Source organism: Pteropus medius, unplaced genomic scaffold (genome assembly GCF_902729225.1).
Source record: "Pteropus medius unplaced genomic scaffold, Ma_sr-lr_union100, whole genome shotgun sequence".
Classification (NCBI taxonomy): domain Eukaryota; kingdom Metazoa; phylum Chordata; class Mammalia; order Chiroptera; family Pteropodidae; genus Pteropus; species Pteropus medius.
Window position 1 is genome coordinate 24,474,602 of NW_024342471.1, and position 23,920 is coordinate 24,498,521.

At 44.3% G+C, this 23,920-nt stretch overlaps 2 protein-coding genes across 8 annotated transcripts in view; one reads left to right on the forward strand and one right to left on the reverse strand.

Moving 5' to 3' along the window:
- Nucleotides 1–9,264, reverse strand: part of LOC120603871 (serine/threonine-protein phosphatase 4 regulatory subunit 1-like) — a 66,800-nt gene extending 57,536 nt beyond the window's left edge. For 2 of the 3 annotated variants that reach the window (XM_039864691.1, XM_039864693.1), the window contains exons 1-2: nt 9,226–9,264; nt 9,033–9,077 (exon numbers count right to left, since the gene is read on the reverse strand). In XM_039864691.1, the coding sequence (XP_039720625.1) occupies nt 9,033–9,077; nt 9,226–9,232 (52 nt within the window). In that variant the 5' untranslated portion in view covers nt 9,233–9,264. Of the gene's footprint in view, nt 1–9,032; nt 9,078–9,225 lie in introns of those variants that run through there. The other variant, XM_039864692.1, reaches the window with a different exon arrangement.
- A 140-nt stretch (nt 9,265–9,404) lies between these two features.
- RAB22A (RAB22A, member RAS oncogene family) overlaps nt 9,405–23,920 on the forward strand; it is a 38,684-nt gene continuing 24,168 nt past the window's right edge. The window contains exons 1-2 of one of the 5 annotated variants that reach the window (XM_039864696.1): nt 9,405–9,697; nt 10,625–10,704. In XM_039864696.1, the coding sequence (XP_039720630.1) occupies nt 9,662–9,697; nt 10,625–10,704 (116 nt within the window). In that variant the 5' untranslated portion in view covers nt 9,405–9,661. The remainder of the gene's footprint in view (nt 9,698–10,624; nt 10,705–23,920) is intronic. The other 4 variants (XM_039864698.1, XM_039864697.1, XM_039864695.1 and 1 more) reach the window with 4 other exon arrangements.

Genomic DNA, 23,920 nt, shown 5'->3' on the forward strand with positions numbered 1-23,920 from the left:
TGCCTGGCACACAGCAGGCATGCAATAAAAGTTGCTGAATGAATGAATGAATGAATGGTGAAGATCTGCCAACCTGGCTTGCTGTGCCTCCTGACAGTGGCAGTAGCACATAAAATGACTCCTGTTCTCAAAAAGAATTTTCTAGAATTTATATTTCTAGCCACTGCTCAGAGAGCATGTCGTCTGGTGACTGTCCACAAGAACAAGGTCAATTACTCTGAGACCCAATAAGTCCAGGTCACGCGGAAGCTTCAGGAACCTTAAGCATTCGAGTTAGACATGAACTATGAAATGGCAGATAAATAATTCCTTGTTCAAACGTTTTGTTATTTTCTCACTTTAAAAAAAAAAGTTACCTACTCCATTCACGAAAGCTTAATATCATGCAGAAAAGCAAAGCCTTCTTAAGAAAATAGTTTCCGATGATACCAGCGCAACTTCTTGGCTCAATTTAAAATACAAGACAATATATACTGATAGTGACCAACCTCATTTGCTTTCTGCGCTGCGATGAACTTGTGAGCAGCAGCAGCTTTCTAAGGCTGTGCCACATAACAGGCTCATTGGCAAGTTTACACGAGACATCACTGACCCTTTATTGAAAATGATTAATCATTTAAAACTAACAAATAACAAAGACCAGCGGGAGAAGGGCTTGGAAGAACTGCTAGTTTGATTCACAGGGGTGGGTGACCTCGCCCATCATGCCTTATGCTCAGCACCCTGTCCCTTGCTGCACGCCCACATGCCACCACGTATCCCTGAACTTCACGGCCAATGTCCTAGCAGCTCTGCTGTATCACACTCAGCAGTTGTGGCTGCTACCTGCCCTCCAGAGGGACGGTCCAAGTTTAAAAACCCAGCTAACCAGCTAAGAGGTAGACAGCTCGCTTCCACCAACCGACCCAAAGCACAGTGTTTCTGAAGCAGGAGCCCTGGGCTTACAACCAAAGACAAGACTAAATCTTCTTCAGCAAGGTCCTGATCAGCTTGCAAAGAACAATCTATTATCCTTTGACCCTGATGCGAGGTGACTAAGGGGGGAAAAAAAGGACTGTTTCCTGATTAAAATTCCCACTAGAACGACATATTTCTAGAACCTACAACTTGGGGAAAAAAAGGATTTACTCTCCTCTAGGCTAACTACTCAAGGGTCATCTACCAAAAATATTGAACACTGACAGTATATTAATCATTTAAAACAGGCTGGGGCATAAAATAAACTGGATGAGGATGCTCTAGTGAAAACACACGACGGACCCATGAACATTTGCCTGTGTCAATGTTTTTCATAAAACACCAATCTGTCTTAAAACAGGCTAAGTACAAACTCGAGTTTTAAGCATAATGTTAAGCAAATGTGTTTACAGGTTCAAAGTACAGTTAGACATAATCTAACAAAAGGAAAGAAACAGTCATACAGGTCACTTGCACCACGAAAAGGACCAAAAGCGCAAAAGCAGAAGGCACGTTAACAAACCCGCCTCCAGCATACTCCTTCCTGCGCAGTTAACTTCCGGTGACGATAGAGTACCGCTGACTCGGAGACAAAGCCAGGGTCCCCAGACTCCGAGAGCTCCCAGGGGAACCAAGATCATCATACGCACAACGCTTCGGTGCCCGGGGACACAGGACACAGGTATAAAGGAGCCAGGAGGAAACCAGCTCTGCCTGGAAGACGGAGGGAAGGGAGATGCCTACCTAGGATGGAAGTGACCTTTGAATTGGGTCCTGAAGATCAAGGAAGAATCCGCCACCTGGGCAGAGAGGGGATCTGGAATAGGGAAAAAGAATATTCCAGAAGAAGGGAAGAGCACCGGTGTTGGTTGCCTTCAGTGGTTCAAGGAAGACAGAGATTTCCTCTGAAGCCACCAAGCCCCGGCTGAGCAGCCTCGCTAGAACTGGTCTTAAGTTGAGATGTGAGAAAAAATAAACCCAATAAAACATACCCAGTGGGATAATAAAACATACCCAGTGGGAAACCTTTACTGGCCCAGACACGTGGACATGCACAGAGGTAGAGATGGAGGCAGAATGTTACGGCACGTCTATCCTGGCAAACATTTTCATTAAGAATCCGTTTTCTAGGCGTTCCCCGATATTTACGATTCTCCATTCAACATGTCCTCCTGTCACCATAACTCCATGTGAAATATGCCACCCTGGGCCAGCCCAATTATCCATGCGATCCAATATTGTCTCTGACTCAGCACTAGGCGACATCAGTTAGGAGAATAGGACAGATGGGGCCAACTCTGTCTGTGTGTCTCAGAATGTTGGAAGATTGCTCCTTGGTGGCCAAGAAGTTGTTTAGCCTCATTTGCCAAATTTGTACTTAAAAAAACAAAAAACACACAAAAAACCCAGAAGAATGTATTAATGTAGAACTTACATAATTGATAACTTTTTAGAGCTTCTCATTAGCCACTCTTCAATGAACAATAACTAAGCCTTTGTATGGCTTTAAATGATTTGGGGTGGGGGGGGACTAGAATAAACCATCCATTAATGTGTTATTTAAAGTGGTTTCATTCTTCTTGCCAAAGGGCTTATGAATACTAATGCGGATTCCTAAATTAGGATTATTTCTAATAGCTAGACTAGACAAACCTGACCCATCTAAAACATAAACAACACTCCTGATTCTTCATCGTCTTTTGGGGGGAAATGGACCCCCACTGCAGATCCCTGTTGACTTAACTAGATTTCAACCGCATGTTGCACAGGCAAACGTCCCTACATAAATGACATTCTCCAACAAGTCCCATGCTGATTTATTAGCTCTCGTGTGAGTGATCTGTCCAGTGCATAATGCTTCATTCTGCAAACCTCTGAAGGCTTCACCAGCTCTTAAGAGATATTGATTCACTTGAAAGCCTTCCTTCCCATTTAAACAGCACAATAGCCCACACACACTACACACACACACACACACACACACACATACACCCAACAAATTTCTTTTGCTCTGCGTTTCCGAACCTGTCATTATTTATGACTCTGACTTTCACACTGATGGTCAATGGGAAACACTTACTCAGGTGACCTGATAGGAAGGAACTCTGCAGCTCAAAGCACTTTGTGTTCCATTTTGATATTACATATCTCAGTTTTCCTGCCAACTCACCCAGTTGGGAACAGAGTTGGGAGAGGTGGGGGTGAGGGTGCTACAGTCTACACTGTATTAATGAATGGAATAATATTACTTAAAAATGCGACGACGTCTCTGATTAGACGTGAGACAGATTCAAAAAAAAAAAGGCGGCTGCAAAACAAAACAATAACCTCTGGGGTGACTCAACCTCTAGGTTAAGACGAAGTGGTGTCCTGAAGGCCTCTATTTTCCTACTGTCCAATATTTGAAACACTCAAGCAATGCTGACCAAAGTCAAGTCACTTCTCCACTGACCACCTGACCCACCTGCGAGCAAGGCGGCCTTTCTCCTCCTGGAAAGCAGCAAACTGCTTCCCGGATGCAGAGAGTTCTCCTCCTGTCTTATACGACCTAAGACAGAAACCCCAGCAACTCATCTGAGGACTCCCTCCGTCCCCTCAGGTCAAGTCTAAACCCAGTGGCCAGTAAGGCAGGCTCCTCACCGATGGCCCCGAAGCCCTCCTCCCCGGCCTCAGCCCACTCCCCCCTTCCCAGACATCCCCGTTCCCCAGTCTCAGACCTTCTCGCTAAGACTCTCTCTGCATACCTAAGTCCCTCTGCCTGGAATACCTACCCACCACCTTCCCTGGCTGACCCAACTCCAAGGACGCCCCTCCTCCTAGTCCTGGCAGATGAAGTCGCTGTCTTCTCAGCATCCAGCGCTTTGCTCACTCTCCTGCCTGAGCCCCCTGCGGGCACCCTCTATGTGGGAGCATCTCTGGGGCAGAGCCGAGCCCCACTCATCCCTCTATCCCCTGCCCCTCCTGGAGGCTGGCACCTTGGAGGACCTGAAGAAACATCTGTTGCATGGATGACCGACTTTCCACACGGAAAGCAACCGCTTGCCCTCATCTCTTTTTTTCTCCCATCAGGGAGGGTTAAGACTAAGTGGTGTTTCGAAGGTCCAAACCACTTTCTCTTTCATTAGCTGGCTTTTGTTGCAAATTTTGTTTAAAAGATCTTAATTTGTGATGGAAAAGCCATTTCGAACTCTTTTTAAACAGATGGTTTCAGGGAATCTCTGATCCTCCGTTTGTCTGGCAGGAAACGGAAAATACAGAGCAACAAAAGTGAAATGCATCATGATCATCGGAGGGAAGCAAAGCTGATTCTGCTTCCGCCACTCTGACTCGTCTGTTCCTCTCCGCCCTCGCCCATTTGGGAGGAAATAGGTCCATGTTTTTATCCCCTATGCACTGACAGGAAAAAAGAGACCTGATCTTTGAGCAACCGGTCAAGGGTCATTCGACAAAGCAGAGGCTGTGCTAGCTCTTCAAAACTCAGCTCTTCAAAACATACCGGGTGGGAAAGACAGCCTATCAGGTTGGCTCAGCTAACTGACGGACGCATGGGTTCTGATAGAATGAAAACAGCTTGCTTTAGAACAGGGGTTGGCAAACTACACCCTGCAGGTCAAATCCAGCCCACTGCCTGTGTTTGTCAATAAAGTTTTATTAGGAACAGCCATGCCCATTCATTTCAGTTATGTCTGTGGGTGCTTCCAGGCTGTAATGGCTTGAGTGGTTGCATCAGAACTTTTGGCTCGCAATGCTTAAAATATTCATTATCTCGCCCTTTATAGAAAAAAAAAAATTTGCCCACCTCCGATCCAGAACATGGTCTGGTGTCTGGGTTTTGTTCTATTTCTCAGGATTAATAAGATTAACATACTCAAGTTCCTATTCAAACTACTCCACTTAACAGAGAGGTCCTTATTTTTTTTTTTAATTGATGATCTTTGAAGTTTGTATGAGAGGAAAAGTTCAACGGTTTGGATCTGGGCTCAAATTAATATAGTTTCTCTGCTTTGGGGGACACAGCTTGGTTGTGGCCCTTGAGCTGAATACTTTTACAAACCCGGAAGAAAGCAGGCAGGTGACATGGAGTGCTTTCTGCTCTGGAGGATGTCTTTTACTCAAGCTCAAAGACACGCTGCTCCTTCCAAAACTGAGAGTCAAAGGGTCTATCTATATTCCTCTGACTCAGCTAGTCCTATTTTCAGCAGAGGTCCAGATACTGTTTGTTCGCACCTAGCTTTTCTCATCAATAGAAGCATGCCCTTTTCCAACTTCTTTCTTCTTAAATATTTCTTAAAAACTAAACACTTGAAAAGAAACACAGTGTTCCCCAAATACTAATACGTTCTATGAGTTAGTTTTTTGAAGCTAAATGCATCTGACAATAACTTTACAGCCAACTTCGGAAGAGAAAAACGGCTTTCCAACTCACTGTGCAGATGTTCAATCATATATATGAGCCTTTCATATCATTTTTTAAAACTTTGTATTATGGAAATTTTCAAACGTATGCAAAAATAGAACAGTATAATAAGCCCCCACGTCCCCAGCAACTAGCTTCAACAAGTATCAATATTCTGTTTTTCCCTATGTATCCTTCTTCCCAGCTTTTTGTTGCAGTATTTAAAAGCAGACCTCACACATTAAATCGCTTCATCCATAAATGCTTGTTTATTTCTGTTAGCTAAGACCCTTGCCCTTGACAAAACTGTGACACCGCTATTACACCTGACAAAATTAATAATAATTCTTAATATAATCTGATGCCCAGGCTAAGTTGTTTTCCCCAACTGTCTCAATAATGTCTTTTTATAGCTGCTTTGTTCAAGTAGGGATCCGAATGTGCCCACATACTACATTTTGTCGCGAGGTCTCTTAGGCCTCTTTATATCCACAATAGAGTCCTCTCGTTTTTTTTCTCACTCACACTTAAATTCTAACTGGCCAAGCCACCCTTATCGAGAGTAATACCTCTTCGGCCCCCACAGGCTATTGACAGGCCTTTAAGCCCCCGAGGCGCAGACTCACACGCAGTCCGCCGCCAGGACCACGGGCTAGCCTATCACCCATTCCCTGCTCTCCAGAGAAGGAACTTAGATCGCTTCAGCAGCTAATGCTCTAAAATTAAATCTTTTCTGTGTTGCGATGGCCCGAAGACTCAGAATGATTTAAAAAGACAAGGCACCCATTCATTATGGCTTCTTTCTGAAGTTAGCCGAATTTAATCAAGAATCTCAAAGTAAATCAGTAAAACAGGCCTTCTCATCCATTATCGTCACCAGTAACACTAATTGAACACCGAGATCATGCAGGGCACTGGGTTATAAAAAGGATGACCTGTGTCCCTGCCCAAAGCAACTTATAGCCTAAATGGAGAGGCTATTGCATCATTTAGACAAAAACACCCAAAGACGACTCCAGGCCTAGAACCACCCAAACCAATATCCGTGCCTGTGCCATTAGGTTGGGAATATCTGTGAGGCCTCTGTGGTAGAATAAGACCAAGAGTCAGAAGAAACAGAGTTTATGACTGCTAGTTCCATCGTTTATGAGTTGTGCCACACTGAATAAGTTCCTCAACTCTCTGATTCTCAGTTTTATCACCTGTGAAATAGAAATAACCCCCACCCTCAGAGCAGCAGGTCTTAACACTGAAGTGGAAAATCGTATATGAAAGCCTACCAATAAGGAGGATTAAAATAATAATAAAACCACTGAATATCATACTATGCCAGGCGCTGAGCTAAAATGTTTTATGTATACTCTTTCACTCAATCCTGATACCAGTCCTATAGGGCATCTCCCATCCTCATGTCATTTTCCAGATGAAGAAAATGAACAGAGTGAGTTAATTATCTGCCCAAGCTAACACAACTAAAGGCAGGAGGTGGGTCACAGGACCTCAGGGTTCTTGCTGTTAATTATGGCAAGATAATGCCTCCCAGATACCACCACTGTAGGGTGTAATGGTGGGAATCAGGGCAGCCTAAGTTGTTGGGGGGTAAGATTATGGTTATTATGGCTATAACATCAATTATATTGTAAAGTCACAGGTACAGCACCCCATAGCCCACACCCTGCTCAAAGAGGAGCCCCAGGGGGCTCCCAGAGTTGCCCTACCCAAAGCATGGGGATGTTCAGAGTCTCAATAGTGGTTTCCTTCCTTAATGGGGCAAATCTTCGGCTGTCCGCTAGAGTGTTTAAGACTTTTATTAAAAGTCTCAATCACTCAATATTTGTTCAAACAGGGCCAAAGTAAAATTATGTTTTCCTATATAATTTCTTCCTCTTTGTACATAAATATAATAAAAAAAAAAGACTAAAAGAAGCTAGTCTCCAGGGAAGAGGATCAATCGCCTGCAGCCACCATGTTTTGAGAAGCCCAACCTAGCTAAGTGGAACCGGCACCTGGAGAACAGAGGCCACAGCCAAGAGCCCGGCAGGTCTCCTGGCCCACAGCCATGGGAGTGAAGCCATTTTGAACCTTCTCACCTGCAACTACCAACATGTGAAGCTTCTGTATCACCCATTCGACCCACAGAATTGTCAGAAATAATAAAACGATGTAAGTTTAAGCTGCCGTGTATGTTTAAGCCACTTTGGCGTGGTTTGGTAGATAATCGAAGCAGCCAGAAATCAGCTTTCTCAGCCAGAACAAACATCAAAGCTGTGAGAAGTATGTCAATGGCAGCTCACTGCTGTTTATGAATAGAAAGGCTACAGTCCTTCCATTCGAGGATGCTCATTGGCTGAAACATCTAGCTCTATAAACCCAGGCCTACACTGTACCTGGCTAAACAGTGTTAAATAAATAAATAACTTTACCATTAATAACAATAATAATGGCAGCTAATATTTACTGAGTGTTTCTTCTATACAAGGCTTCATGCTAAACATTTTATTAATCTAACCTTCACAAAATCCTTTTGAGGCGGACCGCTATTATGCCCTTTACAGATGAGGCCACTGAGACTCAGGGTGGTACAATGACTTGGCCAGGATCACACAGCCCATAAAGAGTGGCACGGGACTTCTCCCTCTGGCCTTCTGACTCCAGAACCCGGGCTCCTAACCGTTGGCTTTAGTGCCCCTTCAAGTGTCCTTCTACTTCTATAAAGTTGCCTCCCTCCAAGAGATAATGTGTGCAAAGAGTTTAAAACTATGCCTGACCTATGGTAAGTTTTCAATAAACACCAACTATTATTAGTAGGAAACCTGCAGATGGGGAAGGGAAGAGCATAGTGAGACTTGAATTAATGTCAGCTATTTTGGTAGTTTGTACAGGCCTCCTTCACCAGCAAGCAGCCTGGAATTTGGTCATTTTCTGCTTACAAATCTGCTGTCTCCTGGATGGTGAGCTCCTAGAGAGAGCTATCCCTGATTCTGATTCATCTGTGCAGTCCAGGACTCCGCACATGGCCTGGCCAGAACAAGCAGGTGCTCAAGAAACGTTCACTGAACGGAAAAGAAATGCTTCGTTCACCACGAACTTGGATTTCCAGGACGCCACCTCCCTCCTCCAACGGTCCTTAAAGTGATTCCAAAGAACAGGAGAGGGCAGGTGGGGACCCATTTGAAAATTGTGGGCGCCAATGAGCAACTTGGGATAAGAAGTAGAGTTGGGCTTGTGGCCAGGATACTCGAGAAGTCTGTGCAACTCTCTGGCCAGCCACAGAGAGCGGAACCTCCCCGACTCCCCGGCATCGGAAAAGTCCCAGGGAAAAAGTAAAGACCCTGGGTGGAAGCCCTCACCCCACCCCAAGGTGGCCGCTCCTCTCCCGCCCCTCCAGGGCAGCCGCGGGAGGAGGAGGAGGAGGAGGAGGAGGAAGAAAAAGAAAGTGACAGGAAGTCAGTCGGAAGTTTCCCAACAACAAAAACTCCCCCCATGGGAGGGCTCCCGGTCCTTGGCCGCCCCGCCCAGCGAGGAGGGACCGCCACAAGTGAATCAGGACAGTTGGGGGGCCCGCTCCTACGGTCCCAACATGGAGGGCCTGGCCTCCAGCACTCCTCCGCGTTCCATACACCCCGAATTCTATGAAAAGCTCCCAGGGAGGGGAGGGGGCGCCCCAACTGTTACTTACAATCGTCTAAGTCATCCTGCAAGTCCACAAAGTACAGGGGAATATCTAGAAACCAAGAGACACAAGGAGTTACGAGGGGGCTGTGACAGGTGGGCTCAAGGACGGGCGGGTAGGGGTCCCCGGGCCTTGCTGGGTGCTCGGGACTAAGGAGGAAGGGGCCACTCCAGCGCCCCCAGAGCCCGGCCCCACTTACCCGCCATCTTGGGATGGGCCTGGAGGCGGGGCCGGCGGCACGGGGGTAAATACCAGGCCCATCTCAAAGCCGCCGGCCCCGCCCCCGAACCCACGCCTCCCCAAGAGCCTCGCGACGCCAGCCGGGCCCCGCCCTCGCAGCGAAGGTGGCTGCCGAGGTGGGCGGGGAGGTCAGGTGACCCGGCCGGCGTCCCAAGATGGCGGCGGCGGCGGCGCTCGGGAGGCCGCGGCACCGTCCCGGCTGCTGAGGCGGGTCCCGCGCGGTTGGCAGCGGACGGGCCAGGCCGAAGGCCGGCAAACGGGCGGCCGCCGCCTCTGCGCGCCCCGCGGCCGGGGCTGGGCCGTGCGGCGGCGGCGCCGGGAAATGCTTGTGCTGGGCCTGGCCTCTCCCTCCTCAACTTAGGGCGGCGGCGGGCCCGCGCCCAGGCTCCCGGGCCATGGCGCTGAGGGAGCTCAAAGTGTGTCTGCTGGGGGTGAGTGGTGGCCGGGAGGCCGGGAGGGCGCGGGAGGCCGGGCGGCCAGGGCCCAGGCGTGCCCACGTCCTGTCCGCTGCTTCCCCCAGTCCCAGTGCGGGACGCCGCCTGCCTGCCCCGGGACCCTTCCTAAAGCCCGGTGCCATCCTGCCCACCTAACTGCACTCTCCTGAAGGTCCTACTGGCAGGAGGCACCCTTCCCCTTGTCCCTCCGGGGCCCAAGGTCTCTTCCCGCCCCGCAAAGGGCACAGAGCCCTCCCTACCTCTCCATTGCACCTAGGTTAAGAGCAGCTCTTAAACAGTTCCTTATCAAGGTACTAGTTAGGAGTCGTCAAGTCTTCCATAGTTAAAACCAGTAACAGGTCTTTGGGTCCCGTCTGTTTGGGATTTTTGAGCTTGTGGACCATTCTTGACACTTCGGCCGAGTTAACTTGCTTGGGGGGACGTTCAAATCAGGAAACCCCAAAGACTGAAGCTTCAGTCTTGTCAGGGCACCTTTGCCATTTCAAAGCATGCTTTCTGAATTTGCTCTCTTGCCTGAGCTGCTGCTTTAAAGACTGAATAGTCTTCCCCCTTCCCAAATAGGGTGGGGCTGGGATTTATCAGGGATTGCTCAAAGTGATTCAAGAGTTCATAGTTCACATATACATGTTAAAAGTGAATTTGTCACTTTTCACATTAACCAGAAATGTGGGGTCTTTCAGAAGGTCCTAAAATAAAAACTGCAAAACCCCTCGCTGATAGCACATCTTGAAATCTAATTACGCCCACTGAATTTTTTTGAAAACCTCTTATGTGTCCCTAAACTTCTAAAATTTACCTATCTAGAATGAGTTTTCTAAAATCCCGAACTTATGGCACAAGGTAGTTTTCGGGGTCTGCGAGCAGGTAAACTTTTTCTTATTCACTCATTTCATTCTCTTTCAGGATACAGGTGTAGGTAAATCAAGTATCGTCTGGCGGTTCGTGGAAGACAGTTTTGATCCGAACATCAACCCAACTATAGGGTAAGAGATTTAAGTTTATCGACTGTGCGTCTAAAGAAGTATTGAAAGTCCTTTGAATAAAAAATGTGCCACGGGGGTGGGCATCGCCCTCGTACACGCTAGTGAATTCGGAGTCATTGGTTCCCATCATCTCTGGAAGGACTTGAAAGACTACAGTGAAGATTGCTCTGTCGTAAGAAAATTATCTTTTGATCTGTGAGGAGTGAAAACTTCAAAATGAAAATGCGAATTAAAGTGTTACTTATGAGAATATACATAGAACCTTCAATCTATAGCTATCAACAGCAATTACACCTTAAAATAAGGCAGATGAAAACAGGTCTGGATACTGTTTTTTCAGGCATGTCAACCAAAAGATATTTTGATGATTTTAGTTTTTCCTGAAAAGTAGAAGGACGGGTCTGAACCTTTCTCCCATATTCATGCAGTAATAGTGATAACGAAGTAATAAATCAATGTCGAAATACAAGATTTTTTCTTTGGATAAGTGACATTGACTAGGTTTTCGACTGAAAAGTTTTCAGAGTGTTTAAATATCATAATATTAATAGTTTCTCTGTGAGTTGTGTTTTATAGGTTTTAATACCATGTTAGGCTTATAAAACTAAATAGCTGTTATGCTATTTTTATTGCAAACCCCCAATCAAATGGTTTCTTCCATTTAAAGAGAAAGCCTCCTTTGCCTAATGGAGAGATATCTTACAGCATCCACACACATACACATTTGAAGACATGAAAATGAAACCACCTCTAACTTTCCGAAATTAAAATGCCTTTTAGTATACTTCTAGAAGGAACTGGGTATGTCCATATGCTTAAAGCATGACCTCATCTTCCTCAGGGCCTGCCTGTTGCTACCTGCTTGGGAAAGTGAAGTGACAGGAAGTAATAGCAGGTAGTGCTGATGACTCAGTGAGTGACACCTCACACCAAGTCAGAACTGAGAACACAGCTCGGAAGTACCCAAGTGCTCTCTCAAATGAGAGGTATAGCTCCGGCCTTGCCGTGAGGCCTGAGGTCCTGCCCTGGGCATCCCCTCTCCCACAGACTGACAGGTGCTGGGGTCCTGAACCTCTTCCCGCCCACTCTGCATCCGGCGGTCTTGGCTTATGGTGCACAGGAAAGTACGGGGCTGTCCCCTTGTTTCCCTCCACCTTTCTGTGTTTCTTTTCCTCAGCTTCAGCAGGTGTCTTCCTCCTTCATGACCAGCGCTCCCCTCACCTGAGCTCTGGAGCCCCCCTCTTCGTCAGTTCTCCCTTTCCTCCCCAGCCCTGCCTATTTGGCATGGCCTGCAAACATACTTCTCATCTGCCCTCTCCATGAAGACACTCCCTTTCCCTGAGCCCGTCGCCCTGACTGTGGAGCTCTTGAAAAAGAAGCAACTATCTCCTCAGCTGCTGCTCACACCTCAAACCACTGTTGTCGCGATCCCACCCCCACCGCCCACAAACACCCCCTTCCCTGGCAACCAGTTTCCGTGTAACTGTCAAAACAGTGGCTGCTTTTCTTTATCGAGTGCCTCCTATATGCCAGAAGCTAGACTGGGTCCTGGTGATTTAAGCCGGGGTCAACAAACTATGGCCCTTTGGCCCACCTCCTATTTTTATAAATAAAACTTTATCGAAACAGTCACACTCATTCGTTTACATATTGTCTCCACAGCTTTTGGGCTATAATGGCAGAGTTGAATAGTCATGACTATGACTCTGTGGCCCACAAAGCTGGAAATAGTTACTATTTGGCCTTTTTCAGAAAATGTTTGTCAACTCCTGGTTTAGGTAAACTCGGTTTCCGCCTTCATGGACCTGACCTTCAAGGAGGAGAGACTTATTCTGTTACTAGTGTACAGGAAGTTATTTATTCGACCATGATCTGTGCTGCCGAGGAGAAATGTGGGGTGCGTGAGAGCATGTAAGGGCCTAACCTGGGCCCGAGGGAATGACTGGTCCCTGAGGGGGAACGAGGAAGGTAGCAATCTGGGAAGCCCTGACATTTAGATGTTGAAAGACGAGTAGGTTATACTTCAGTAAGACGTTTGAGGAAATACGCTTCTGAGAAGCGGAAGTTAACTAGTTGGCAGTATTGAGGGTGGAGAGTAGCATCGGGGCCGGGCGTGTTGGAGGGTGGCTAGGAGGCTGGTGAGGTATCAGAGGCCAGGAGATGAGGGGAGGCGCCCACCTCACTCACCCGCAGGACATCTTCGAATGAACTCCTGTCCTCCGCAGCTGTCCTGTGTCGGTGACCGTGCTCCCTCCCCGGTCTGCCTCCACTTCTCCCACTTATTTCGCACACGTTGGTCTTCCCCAAGCTGCGTCCTGCCCCACGCGTTTCCCATTAGCCCTCTCGCCCCCTCCCACAGCTCAGCTCCACCTGGCCGTCCTAGGACCAGGCCCACATTTCCAACCCATGATTTGGACCGTATCCATCCTCCGGTCCTACATCCCTCACTCCTTCCATATTCACAGCCCTCCCTAATAGGCCAAATGTGTCATATGAGGGGCAGAGCGTGGGCCCTGTCGAACCATCCTGGCTGGACTTAAATCAGAGCCAGGCCCATGTGCCAGCTGGGAGAACTTCTGGGCAATTGACTGAGCCTCTCTTTTGGAGGTGGGGAAGTCGTAATCACGCCCGCCTCCTGGGGTTGTTGGGAGAATTCGGTGACCCGGGGTATGCACAGGAGGTGTGCGGTGAGTGTTGGTGGTTGGCAGTAGTTCTGTGATCCGATGCGCTTTGTCTTCGCAGCCCTCTTTCCCCTCCCATTCCACTCCCCCAGCCCTGTTCACATCTGCTCTGCCCAGTCACTGGCCCCTCCTCCCACCCTGCAGCTCGAAGTCCCCCTCCTGCCATGCCTGGACTGTCGTGTGGCCTACTCTCCCACTAACAGCCAGTTCTCCCTGCTGTTGTCTGAGCTGCTTGAAAAACGAGTCTGACTCCCTCGCTCAGTACCATGGCAGGGGAGACCTCACAGTCTGGACCCAGCCTTGTGTCATCTGCTTCTTCCATGCTGTTCTTGCTCACTTCTCTCCCCGCCACACATGCGCGCGCACACACACCAGGTAACACCAACACCCTTTGCACACCTGTGCGCTAGGCACATGCTGTTCCCCCTGTGGTGGGGGCTTCTTCTGTTTTAAACCCTTAGTTAAGTTCCCATTCATCTGTTAAGACTCAGGTGCTACTTTCCTGCCCTCTAACACTTGCAAACTCTGGTGCTGGCAGGGGCCAGGCAAGAAGGTGAGCAAGGGAGATGCCGGGGAAGGAAGCACTTGAGGCTCCCGATTTCCTGCCTTCCCTGCAGCTACTCCCCATACTCCCCCTCTTACCTCCAGGGGCACTTTCCTTCTGTCTCCTGGTTCCTCCTCCCTTGACCCTCCCTTTCCATGTACACACAATTCCTAGGGAGACCTCTCCTGCTTCGGTCCTTCCTGCTGGGCGGATGGCCTACTTCACATGTGGCTTCAGGCCGCGTCCACAGCAGGGGTTTTTCAAAGCTGAGGCTTTTTCAGATGCCTGCTTGCCTGGGGCCTCTCCCCCCGGGATACACATACACCAAGGAACACGTGGCCCCCGTTAAAGTCACCACCGTAGTGAGCTGCGGCCACCGTGGGAACAGTCTGTTCCTCAAGTGTGCTGGGATCGGAAAGTGGTTGAGAAACACCAAAGTTTTTCTTCTTCCTTCACAATCTATCTGCCTTGTGTTTTTTTTTTTTTTACGTGCCGTATTACGTTAGCTGGGACCCCCAGAACTTTGCTGAGAAGTGATGGAAGAAGACACCCTTGCCTTACTCTCGGCCTGGGAGGGGACGGGAGCCGTCAGCCCTTTATCATTAAGTAGGATGGCTGGGCTCTAGGATTTTTATAGGTACCCGCTGTCAGATGGAGAATGTTCCTCTCTGTCCCTAAATCAGTGAGATTTTTTATCGAGGATTGTGTTGAATTCTGTCAGGGTTTTTTTTTACATCTTTTGAACTGTCCTTATGCTTTTTCTTTTTTAGTCTTAGAAATAGTGAATTACAACAATTTGTACTAAAAAATTAAACCTAGGATAAATTTCACTTGGTTACTATGCATTTTTAATACGTTATTAGATTTGATTTACTAAAATTTTGCTAAAGATTTTTGCCTCCATGTTCATGATGGATGTTGATCTGTAGTTTTCTATCATGTCTACTTTTGGTGTCAGGGCCTCATAAAAGAAGTTTGGAAGTGTCTTCTTTTCTGCAACTCTTTGAAGAATTTATGTAAAATTGGTATTATTTCTCCCTTAAAGATTTGGTATAGTTCACCAGTGAAGCCATCTGAGCAGGGAGTTTTCTTTGTCAGAAAAATTTTAACTACAGCTTTAGTTTCTTAATTTACTGACATTAAGCTATTTATCATATTCCTTTATTATCCTTTTAATGTCTTTAGGATCTGTTCAGCTGCAAGTGTATCCATTTTAATGGTCTTCTCACAGAGCCAGTTTTTTATTTCATTAATATTTGTTTTCTATTTCATTGATTTTTTTGCTTTTATCCTTTTTTTTTCTTCCTTTGCTTATTTTGGCTCAGTTCTTTTTTTTAGTTTCTTAAGCTGGAAGTTTAGAATATTGATTTTTAAGACCCTTTTTTTTCTTTATATGAACATTTAGAACTACTAATTTTCTGTAAGTTTAAGTGAATTCCACAGATTTTCATATGTTGTGTTTTCATTTTCATTTAGTTCGAAGTATTTATTTCCCTTGTGACTTTTGACCTATTGGTTTTTTAGTACTGTACTTTCGAACTTCTAGTTATTCAGGGATTTTCCAGAAATTTTTTGGTTATTAGTGTCTATTTTAAATCCACATGGTCAGAGAACATACTGTTATTTCAAACCTTTTACACTCGACATTTGTTTTGTGGTTTTCGTGAATGTTCCATGTGTACTAGTGTGTTCTGCTGCCGTTGTGTAGCATGTTCCGTAAATGTTAAATAAGTCAGCTTGATTGACAGCACTGTTCCTGCCTTCTGTATCCCTACTGAAACCCTCTCATTTTGCAGTAAAAAGTGTTTGAAATCCAACCCTAATTGAGGATTTCTCTATTTTTCTTTTTAGTTGAATCAGTTTTTGTTCACGTATTTTGAAGCTTATTATTAAGTGTGTCTACATGCAGCATCATTGCTACATTTTCTTGATAACTTGACCCCTTCACGATCATTAAATGTCCCCCTATTTCCCTGGTAACAGTCCCAACTGTGAATTCCTTTGTCTCATATTAATACAGGCTCTTCAGCTCTCTGTTGATTAGTGGTTGCATGTCTTTTTCCATCTATTTTACATCTACCCTATTTATATCTATATGTTTTAAATGGGTGTCTTATAATAGACAGCATTATGGGTCCAGCTTTTGTATATCTGACAGTCTCTGCCTTTTAATTGGAGTCTTCAGAAGACCTTTGCTGTCCAGTACAGTCATCGGTAGATACATGTGGCTTTGCTGAAATTGAAGTTAAAGTTTAAAATTCATTTCTCAGTCACCCTAACGACTTTTCAGTCCTCACTGTGGAAAGCTCTGCCGCACAGTACTGGTTTAGAGCACTTTTATTCGTTGTAACTAGCAGTGCAGTTCGGTTTAAGTTGCCCACGTTAGCGATTCCGTTTTGTCTTCGCTGCTGGCTTGTTGGCTCTAGCTCTGTTTTATCATTTCAGCGATTGTGCGAGAATGTACCGTGTACTTCTTTATGAGTCTGCTTTCAGATAATGTACAGTTTCATAGTGTAAGCGCCTGACAAGACTATGCTTTCCTTTCTCTTGTCCTTTGTGCTGTTATTGTCATATTTTACTTCTGCATCTTATAAAACCCACAGTACACTTTTTTTTGTAGTCCTTGATCTCTTAAAGAGATTATTAGTCTTTTTTCCTTTGTCCTAATGCCAATATCACAGTTTCTTAATTTCTGTATCTTTGTTATAAGTCTTAACGTCCAGTGATGTGAGTCTTCTATGTTGGCTCTTCTTGGCCTGTAACATTTCCATATAAACACTAAAAATCATTTTGTCTGTTTTCACACACACACACCAACCTCTAATCCCCATTGTGTTTTTGATTGGCATTGCATCGACTTTATAGATTTATGTGGAAAGCAGTGACATCTTTATGATGTTGAATCTTTTAATACAGTGGTCGCCAACCTTTGTGGCACCAGGGACCAGTGCTCCCATGAAAATCTAATGCCTGATGGTCTGAGGTGGAGCTGGGGTGTTGATGCTGGCGCTGGGGAGCGGCTGCAAATCCAGATGGAGCTTCTCTCGCTCGCCCACCACTCACCTCCTGCCGAGTGGCCCAGTTCCTAATGGGCCACGGACCGGTACTGGTCTGCAGCCCGGGGGTTGGGGATCCCTGCTTTAATATATGAACGTGGATTATTCTTTCATTCATTAGGCTTCTTTGTTTTATCTCAGTATTTTTTCTCATTCCCTGTGTAGTGGACTTGCACATCTTTCATTAGATTTACTCCAAGGAGTTTGATGTTTCAATGCAGTTTTATGCTGTTAATCTACTAAGTAGTATTGCTTTGACATACCTTTATTTCTAATCCTTAAACTTTTTATTTCTTATTTTATTGAATTGAGTGCGATCTCCAGTACAGCGCTGCGTAGAAATGGCGGCAGTGGGTGTTCTTATGTTCTCAGGAAAGCTCTCACCATCGTACCGTGAAGCCTTCATGTAGGTTTTTTGTACGTGCCCCGTATCCCGTTACAGAAGTGTCCTTTTCGTCATTTGCTGGTTTTTTTTTTTTAACATAAATAACTATTAAGTTTATCAAAACATTTTTCTACGTCTATTGGAGTGATCACATAATTATTCTCTTTTATGCTTTCAATGTGGTAAATTATATTGTTGAGTTTTCATGGAATAAAGTCACTTAGATCGTGACATGTATTTTCATATATCACTTGGTTTACTTTGCGATCACTTGTTTAGGATTCTTGTGTGCGTTTATAAGTGAGACAGTCATGGAATGCTCCTTCTTGTAACGTACACATTAGATTCGCTATCAAGGTCATGTTTGCCTTATAACACTGGCTGGGAAACTCTTCCATAAAAGAGTTTGTATAAAATTGCTCTTAGGTTCCTTAAATAATTAGTAAAATTCATCAATGATGCCATCTGGCTGTGAGTTGTCCTTGTTTAATAGAACTTAAGATGTTGGGTTTTTCCATAGTTGTACTGTTCATATTCATATTTTCTATTTTTTTATTAGTTTTGATTATGGGCTTGTTTTTTGTTTTTATTTTAATAAAGATGTTCAGATTCTATACTGATCTCTCGTTGACATTCTCGACATTAGTTTTGCCTTTGTTCAACTCCAGGCTGTGTGTCCTCTCTGTTTCGTTAATTTCTGCCCTGGGTTTTTCCTGTCCTGTTCAATGCGCTGTTGCTCTTGTAACTTTTTGGTATAGGTGATTATGTCACTGATTTTCACTCTCTTTTCAGTTATATTCCTTGTATTCCTTATATTTTAAAACCATGACCTTGGTGTTTGCTGGATCCAACAAGTTCTTATGTATCATAATTTCATTATCATTCAGTTAAAAATATTTTCCAATTTCTATTATGATTTCATCTTTGATCCAAGTGTCAATTTAGATGTGTGTTTCTCAATTTCCAAATACAGGGAAATTTTCTAGTTTGTTAATGATTACTGGCATAATATAGTGAAGTGAGAGAACATAGTTTACATGATTTAAATCCTTTAAACTCTCAGAATTTTCTCTGTGGCCCAGCCTGTGTTGATTTTGGTAAATGTTCCATGTGTTTGAAAAGATCGTATACTCTCCAGCCATTGGGAGCCGGGTCGTGAGTGGACTTCGGTCATTTATTAATCATGTTCACTTTTTCTGTTATTGCTGGTTGTTTGGTTTACCTGAATCCATCAGTTACTCAGAGAAGTGGGTTAAAATTTCCCACTGTGGTGTTTACTTCTGTTTCTCTTTTTCATTCTGTCAATTTTGCCTGATCGATTTTACGGCTATATTAAGTACCTACAGGTTTAGAATTTTTTATCCGACTGATAAATGCAAACCTAACATTCTGAAATATATTCTTTAGCTCTAGGAATGCATTTTGCCTTGAAGTCCCAATTCGTTTGTTATTTATATAAAAACATTATTTCTTTTGGTCAGTACTTACATGCTGCATCTTTATCTCATCCCTTCGTGTTTAACCTTTCCGTATCATTATATTTTAGATGGGTCTTGCAAGCAGCTTATGATATGATTTTGATAAAGTATACTCCATCTAACTCCTACCCTACTCAAGATCCAGAAATTTTCATCACCTCAGAAAGCTCCTTCTGTGAATCCCGTTTCCCATAAACAAGCACTATGGTGATCTCGGTCCCAACGGGTTAATTTGTTCTTGAATTTCACATAAATGAAATGATACAGAATGTACTCTCTGTCCGATTTCTTCTCCGTAAAACGATGTTTTGGAGAGTCAGCATCGCTGTTGCGTGTATCATATTCCTCTTTCTAATTGGTGAGTGTCATTCTCTCATGTGAGTAGATATCAGCTGGTTTATCCGTCCTCCCGGTCACAGACGGCCAGGCAGGCCGCTTCCAGTTTGGGGCTATTATGAATGGAGATGCTGTGAAAATTCTTTTACAACTCTTTTTGTGGACGTCAATGGGCATTCATTTCCTTCGCGTAAATAACTAGAGTAGAATTTCTAATTCATAGGATAGGTGCATATGTGGCTTAATAAGAAGAAACAGCAGTCCAGAGTGTTTGTATCATTTTGCCCTCTCTCCATCAATGTATAGAATTCCAGTCGCTCTACATGTCACCTGCATTTGTCTGTCTCACTTCGGTTATCCTAGCGTGCGTAAAAATGGCATCTCGTTGAGCTTTTAATCTGCATTTCTCAGATGACTAATAACAGCGAGCATCTTTGCTTGAGCCTATTTGTCATTCATATATCTTTTATGAAGTCACTATTCAAGAATGTCTTTTGCCCATTTTTATCTGGGGTTTTTGTCTTGTTCCTTACAGAGTTGTAGAAGTTGTTAATCTATTACCAATACAACTTTTTTTGTCAGAGGTATTTATTGTGACTCTTCTGCCAGGTACATGTACTGCAGATGTTTTCTTCCATTCCGTGGCTTGCCTTTTCTTAATGATGTCTTCTGTTGAAGGGGAGCTTTCGTTTTCATGAAGCCCATGTTATCGATTTTGTCTTTTTTGGTTCATACTTTTTTGGTCCTCTCTAAGTAAGCTCTGCCTGCCCTAAGGTCTCAAAGATTTTCTCCGGTTTTCTTCATAGTTTAGCTTTGTGAGTTATCTCAGGTTAATTTTCCGTGTCGTGGTTTCTGCTGAGTCGCCTGTCATCACCCTTAGCATATGTGTGATGTATCCTTTTATTGCCTGGCCGCTTTTAAGATCTATCTTTTGTTTTCAGCAGTTTATTGTGATATTCCAGGTGCGTAATATATTCTGGGTTCATTGAGTTTCTTGGATCAGAAATTTGATTATTTGAGCCATTTTCATCTACTATTTATCAAAATCGTTTGGCTACCCTATTCTCTCGCTCTACCTGTGGGATTCCAATTACACACGTTAAACTGTTAGATACCATCTCACAGGTGACTGAGGCCTGGGGTGGTTTGTTTTGTCCTCCATCTTTTTCTCTCTGTTCTTAGGATCACGTTACATTTACTGACTTGTCTTTAAGTTCACTTGATCCCTTCTTCTGTCTATGCAGCACATCTAGTGTATTTTTTTCATTTAAGATACTGTCCTTAATTCTATCATTTTCATTTGGTTTTTTATATTTTAGATTCCCTATCTGTTCACTCAATATGACTCTTTTGCTTTAAGCTCTCATTATATTTATAATGGGTACTTTTAAAGTCCATGTCTGCCAATGCCAACATCTGGATCAGCTCAGGATCTTTTACTATTTACTCTGTTCTCTCGACCATGGGTCACATTTCTTTGTGTATCTAGTAGTGTTTGATTGTATACTGGACACTGCAGAAGATAACATTGCAGAGGTTTTAGATTCTCTTATCTTTGGCTGAGGAGTGTTGAGTTTTGTTTTAGCAGAAAGTTAGATTATAGACTAGTCACCTTGAACTTGTGGAAGCTTGCTTTTACGCTTCATTAGGAGGTTCTGTTGCAGTGTTGTCTTTAGCCTTATGGCAAGTCCTTATTCCTGGGATCTTGTCTTTGCTTCGAAGGTGTGGACTATGGCCGTTTTCGTTCAGGGTGTCCACTGAGCCCCTGGAACATGGCAGGATTCGAACCCCCAGCTCGCTCTTTCCTGCAGTTGGAAGCAGCTGAAATCTCTGCTCAGCTTTCGTCCGCCTTCCAGCGGTGGCTGACCTTGGAGTCTCCCCCGTCGTGTGCGGTGTAGGAGCCAGCTGTGGGTTTGGGAGGAGTTCGTGTGTGGACTTGTGCTCCGTCCTCTGCCTCCGTTTCTAGGACGGCTCCTCTCTCTTCCCAGCCACACCGACAGCCCCGAACCTTGTCCCTCAGCTCTGCTTTTCCCCTCGACATGTTCGTGACAGTTATTCCAGTACAGGCTACAGCCGCCATCACTGGACGCATGACTCCTCAACTTTGTCTTTTAATTTGAGCGTTTAATATTTTAATAGAGTTAGTGATATATTTATGTTTAAACCTTCAGTTTTATACATTACTTTTTACTCGTGCTGTCTGTCCTATGTTCTTTTGGATTGAATTTTGTTTTTTTTTTAATGCCGACGTTTTCCCCCATTGTCATCTGGGTGATTACGCATTTTTTATTATTCTTCACGTATTTATTCTGGAAATCACCCTGTGCATCATTGGCTTATTCGAGTATAACATAAATTATTACTTTTATCATGTTCCAGCAGTGCAAGGATCTCAAATCCAGTTTCTCTGCTTCCTGCCTTTTCTCTTGTTTTAACTCCGTAACTGAGACCTCGCCGGCCACTCGTTGCGCAGAGAACGTTCCCGTGAGTCTCCCCCACACGTCACTCTTTCCACTGCTTTCCGTGCTGCTGCCGTTTCTGATTTCCATCCGGGGTTGCTTCGCTCTGAAGAGCACTGTGTGTTGCCTTTAACATTCTCTTCTTGTGCTCGGGTGTGTGTCTGAAAATGTCTTAATTTCATTTTTTTTTTAAATTGAGCTTTTATTTACATACAATTAAATGCGCAATTCAGTGAATTTTTACCTTGTATTCGTTTAAGTACCATCAAGATAAAGAACATTTCTGTTACCCTAGACAGCTCCCTTCCTGGTCTGTCCACCCTCACTTACCTAAGTTCTGACTTCTGTCACCGTAGACTTAATGTGTTTTTAAACTTCGTGTAGATGGAGTCATACGTACTCATTTATGCTGCCTTCTTCGACACAAAATCCTGTTTTGGAGACTCATCCATGTTACTGCGTATATTAGTAGTTCGTTCCTTTCCACTGCTGAGTAGCGGGATTGCGTCGTTCGAATAATCCACGGTTTGTTCATCCAGTCTCCTAGCGGTAGACACGTAGATGGAGTCTGGTTTTGAACTACTGTGAATGAAGCCGCTATGAGTATTTGCATGCGGTTACTTTTGTGACATGTACACGTGTTACTCTTGAGTATATACCGAAGGGTGGAATTTCTGGTTACTGGGCTTGTTACTTGTCATTGTGGAACACCTTACCTTATAGCAACAGCGAGTGTGCATTATCTCAGTGCTTGCGGGTCGGGGATTCAGGCACACCTTAGCTGGCTTAAGGCCACCTGAGTGTCCTCACAACATGGCAGCCACTTCCTCATGACGCAGAATCCACGCCAGCACAAGAGGAAGCCACAGTGCTTTATGACCTCATCCGTCATTTCCGTAATGTCCTGTTGATCGCAGGGGTCAGCCCCATCCACTGTGCGAGGGGACTATACAAGGACGGAAGTCCCAGGAGTCCCTTAAGGGGACTCTAGCGTATCCATTTGGTTTTGTGTATTTGTTTTAGTTTCTTTTTCTCTGCTGAAATTGTTAGTTTTGTTTTTATTTTCTTATACTTATTAGTCCCTTATGGCCATCCTGGGTGCCCTGGGTACCACAGTGGACTTAAAGGCTTGTCTAGCTTCGTCAGAAACTGCTCTTTTCCAGAGCGATTGCATTCCCTTTTCCGTTCCCACCAGCAATACACAAAAGGACCATTCGCTCTGCATCTTCACTCACAGTTGTTTTTAATTTTAGCCGTTTTGGCAGGTCATAATCATTTTTGCGGTCTGTTTTCACTGGATATTGAATTCTTGGTTTGAAAATATGTAGTCCATTTTCTTCTGGCTTCATTTGTTTTTATTGAAGTCAGGTGTCCGTCGTTCCCTCTCTCAGAGTTAATGTGTCATTTTTTCCTCTGAGTGCCTTCAGGATCTCCTTGCCTTTAGGTGAGTGAGGTTCTCATCGTATTTCTCCTGCTTGGCTTAGTAGCCCTTGAACCTGTGGTTTGATGTCTTTCAAGTTGGAAAATTCTTGCTTTCTCTCACATTCTCAGGCTGCTGGTACCTGTAGTTTAGAATTTTTTCATATTTTTTTTCTATGTTTCTTATACTCTTTTCTGTATTTTCCATCCTTTTTTCCTCCAGTCCAGGTATTTTCTTCTAGCCCTTCATCCAGTTCTTTAATCATTTTTTTCAACTAATTTTAATCTGACTGTAAACCTATGCATTAAGTTCTTGATTTCAGTTATTATTTTTCTAAAGTTCTAGCGTATCCATTTGGTTTTGTGTATTTATTTTAGTTTCTTTTTCTCTGCTGAAATTGTTAGTTTTGTTTTTATTTTCTTATACTTATTAGGCATAATTATTTTAAAGTCCACTTCTAATTACAAAACAAAGAAAGTGGATGATATTGGAGTTGGGCGATAGAGTCTGCTGTGTAAGTGAAAAATTTCATAATAAAAGTTAAAGATGTCTCTAAATCACCTCCATTTCTCTTCATAGTCTTTTATCTCTATTGTTGGTCACATTGACTTGTCTCCTTGAATGCGCAGTTTGTTCATTATTGCATTCCAGACATTGCATATTAAAGTTTTATAAATAATTTGAAGCTCGATCAGAGTCAGCAAACCTGTAACCCAGGAGCCAAATCCAGTCACACATGTTGTCTGCGGCTGCTTTCATGCTACAGCAGCAAAGACGACAGAGATTATGGCACGCAAAAGTAAAATTAAAAATATTTACTGTGTGGCCCTTTGCAGAAAAAGTTCTCCAACTCCTCT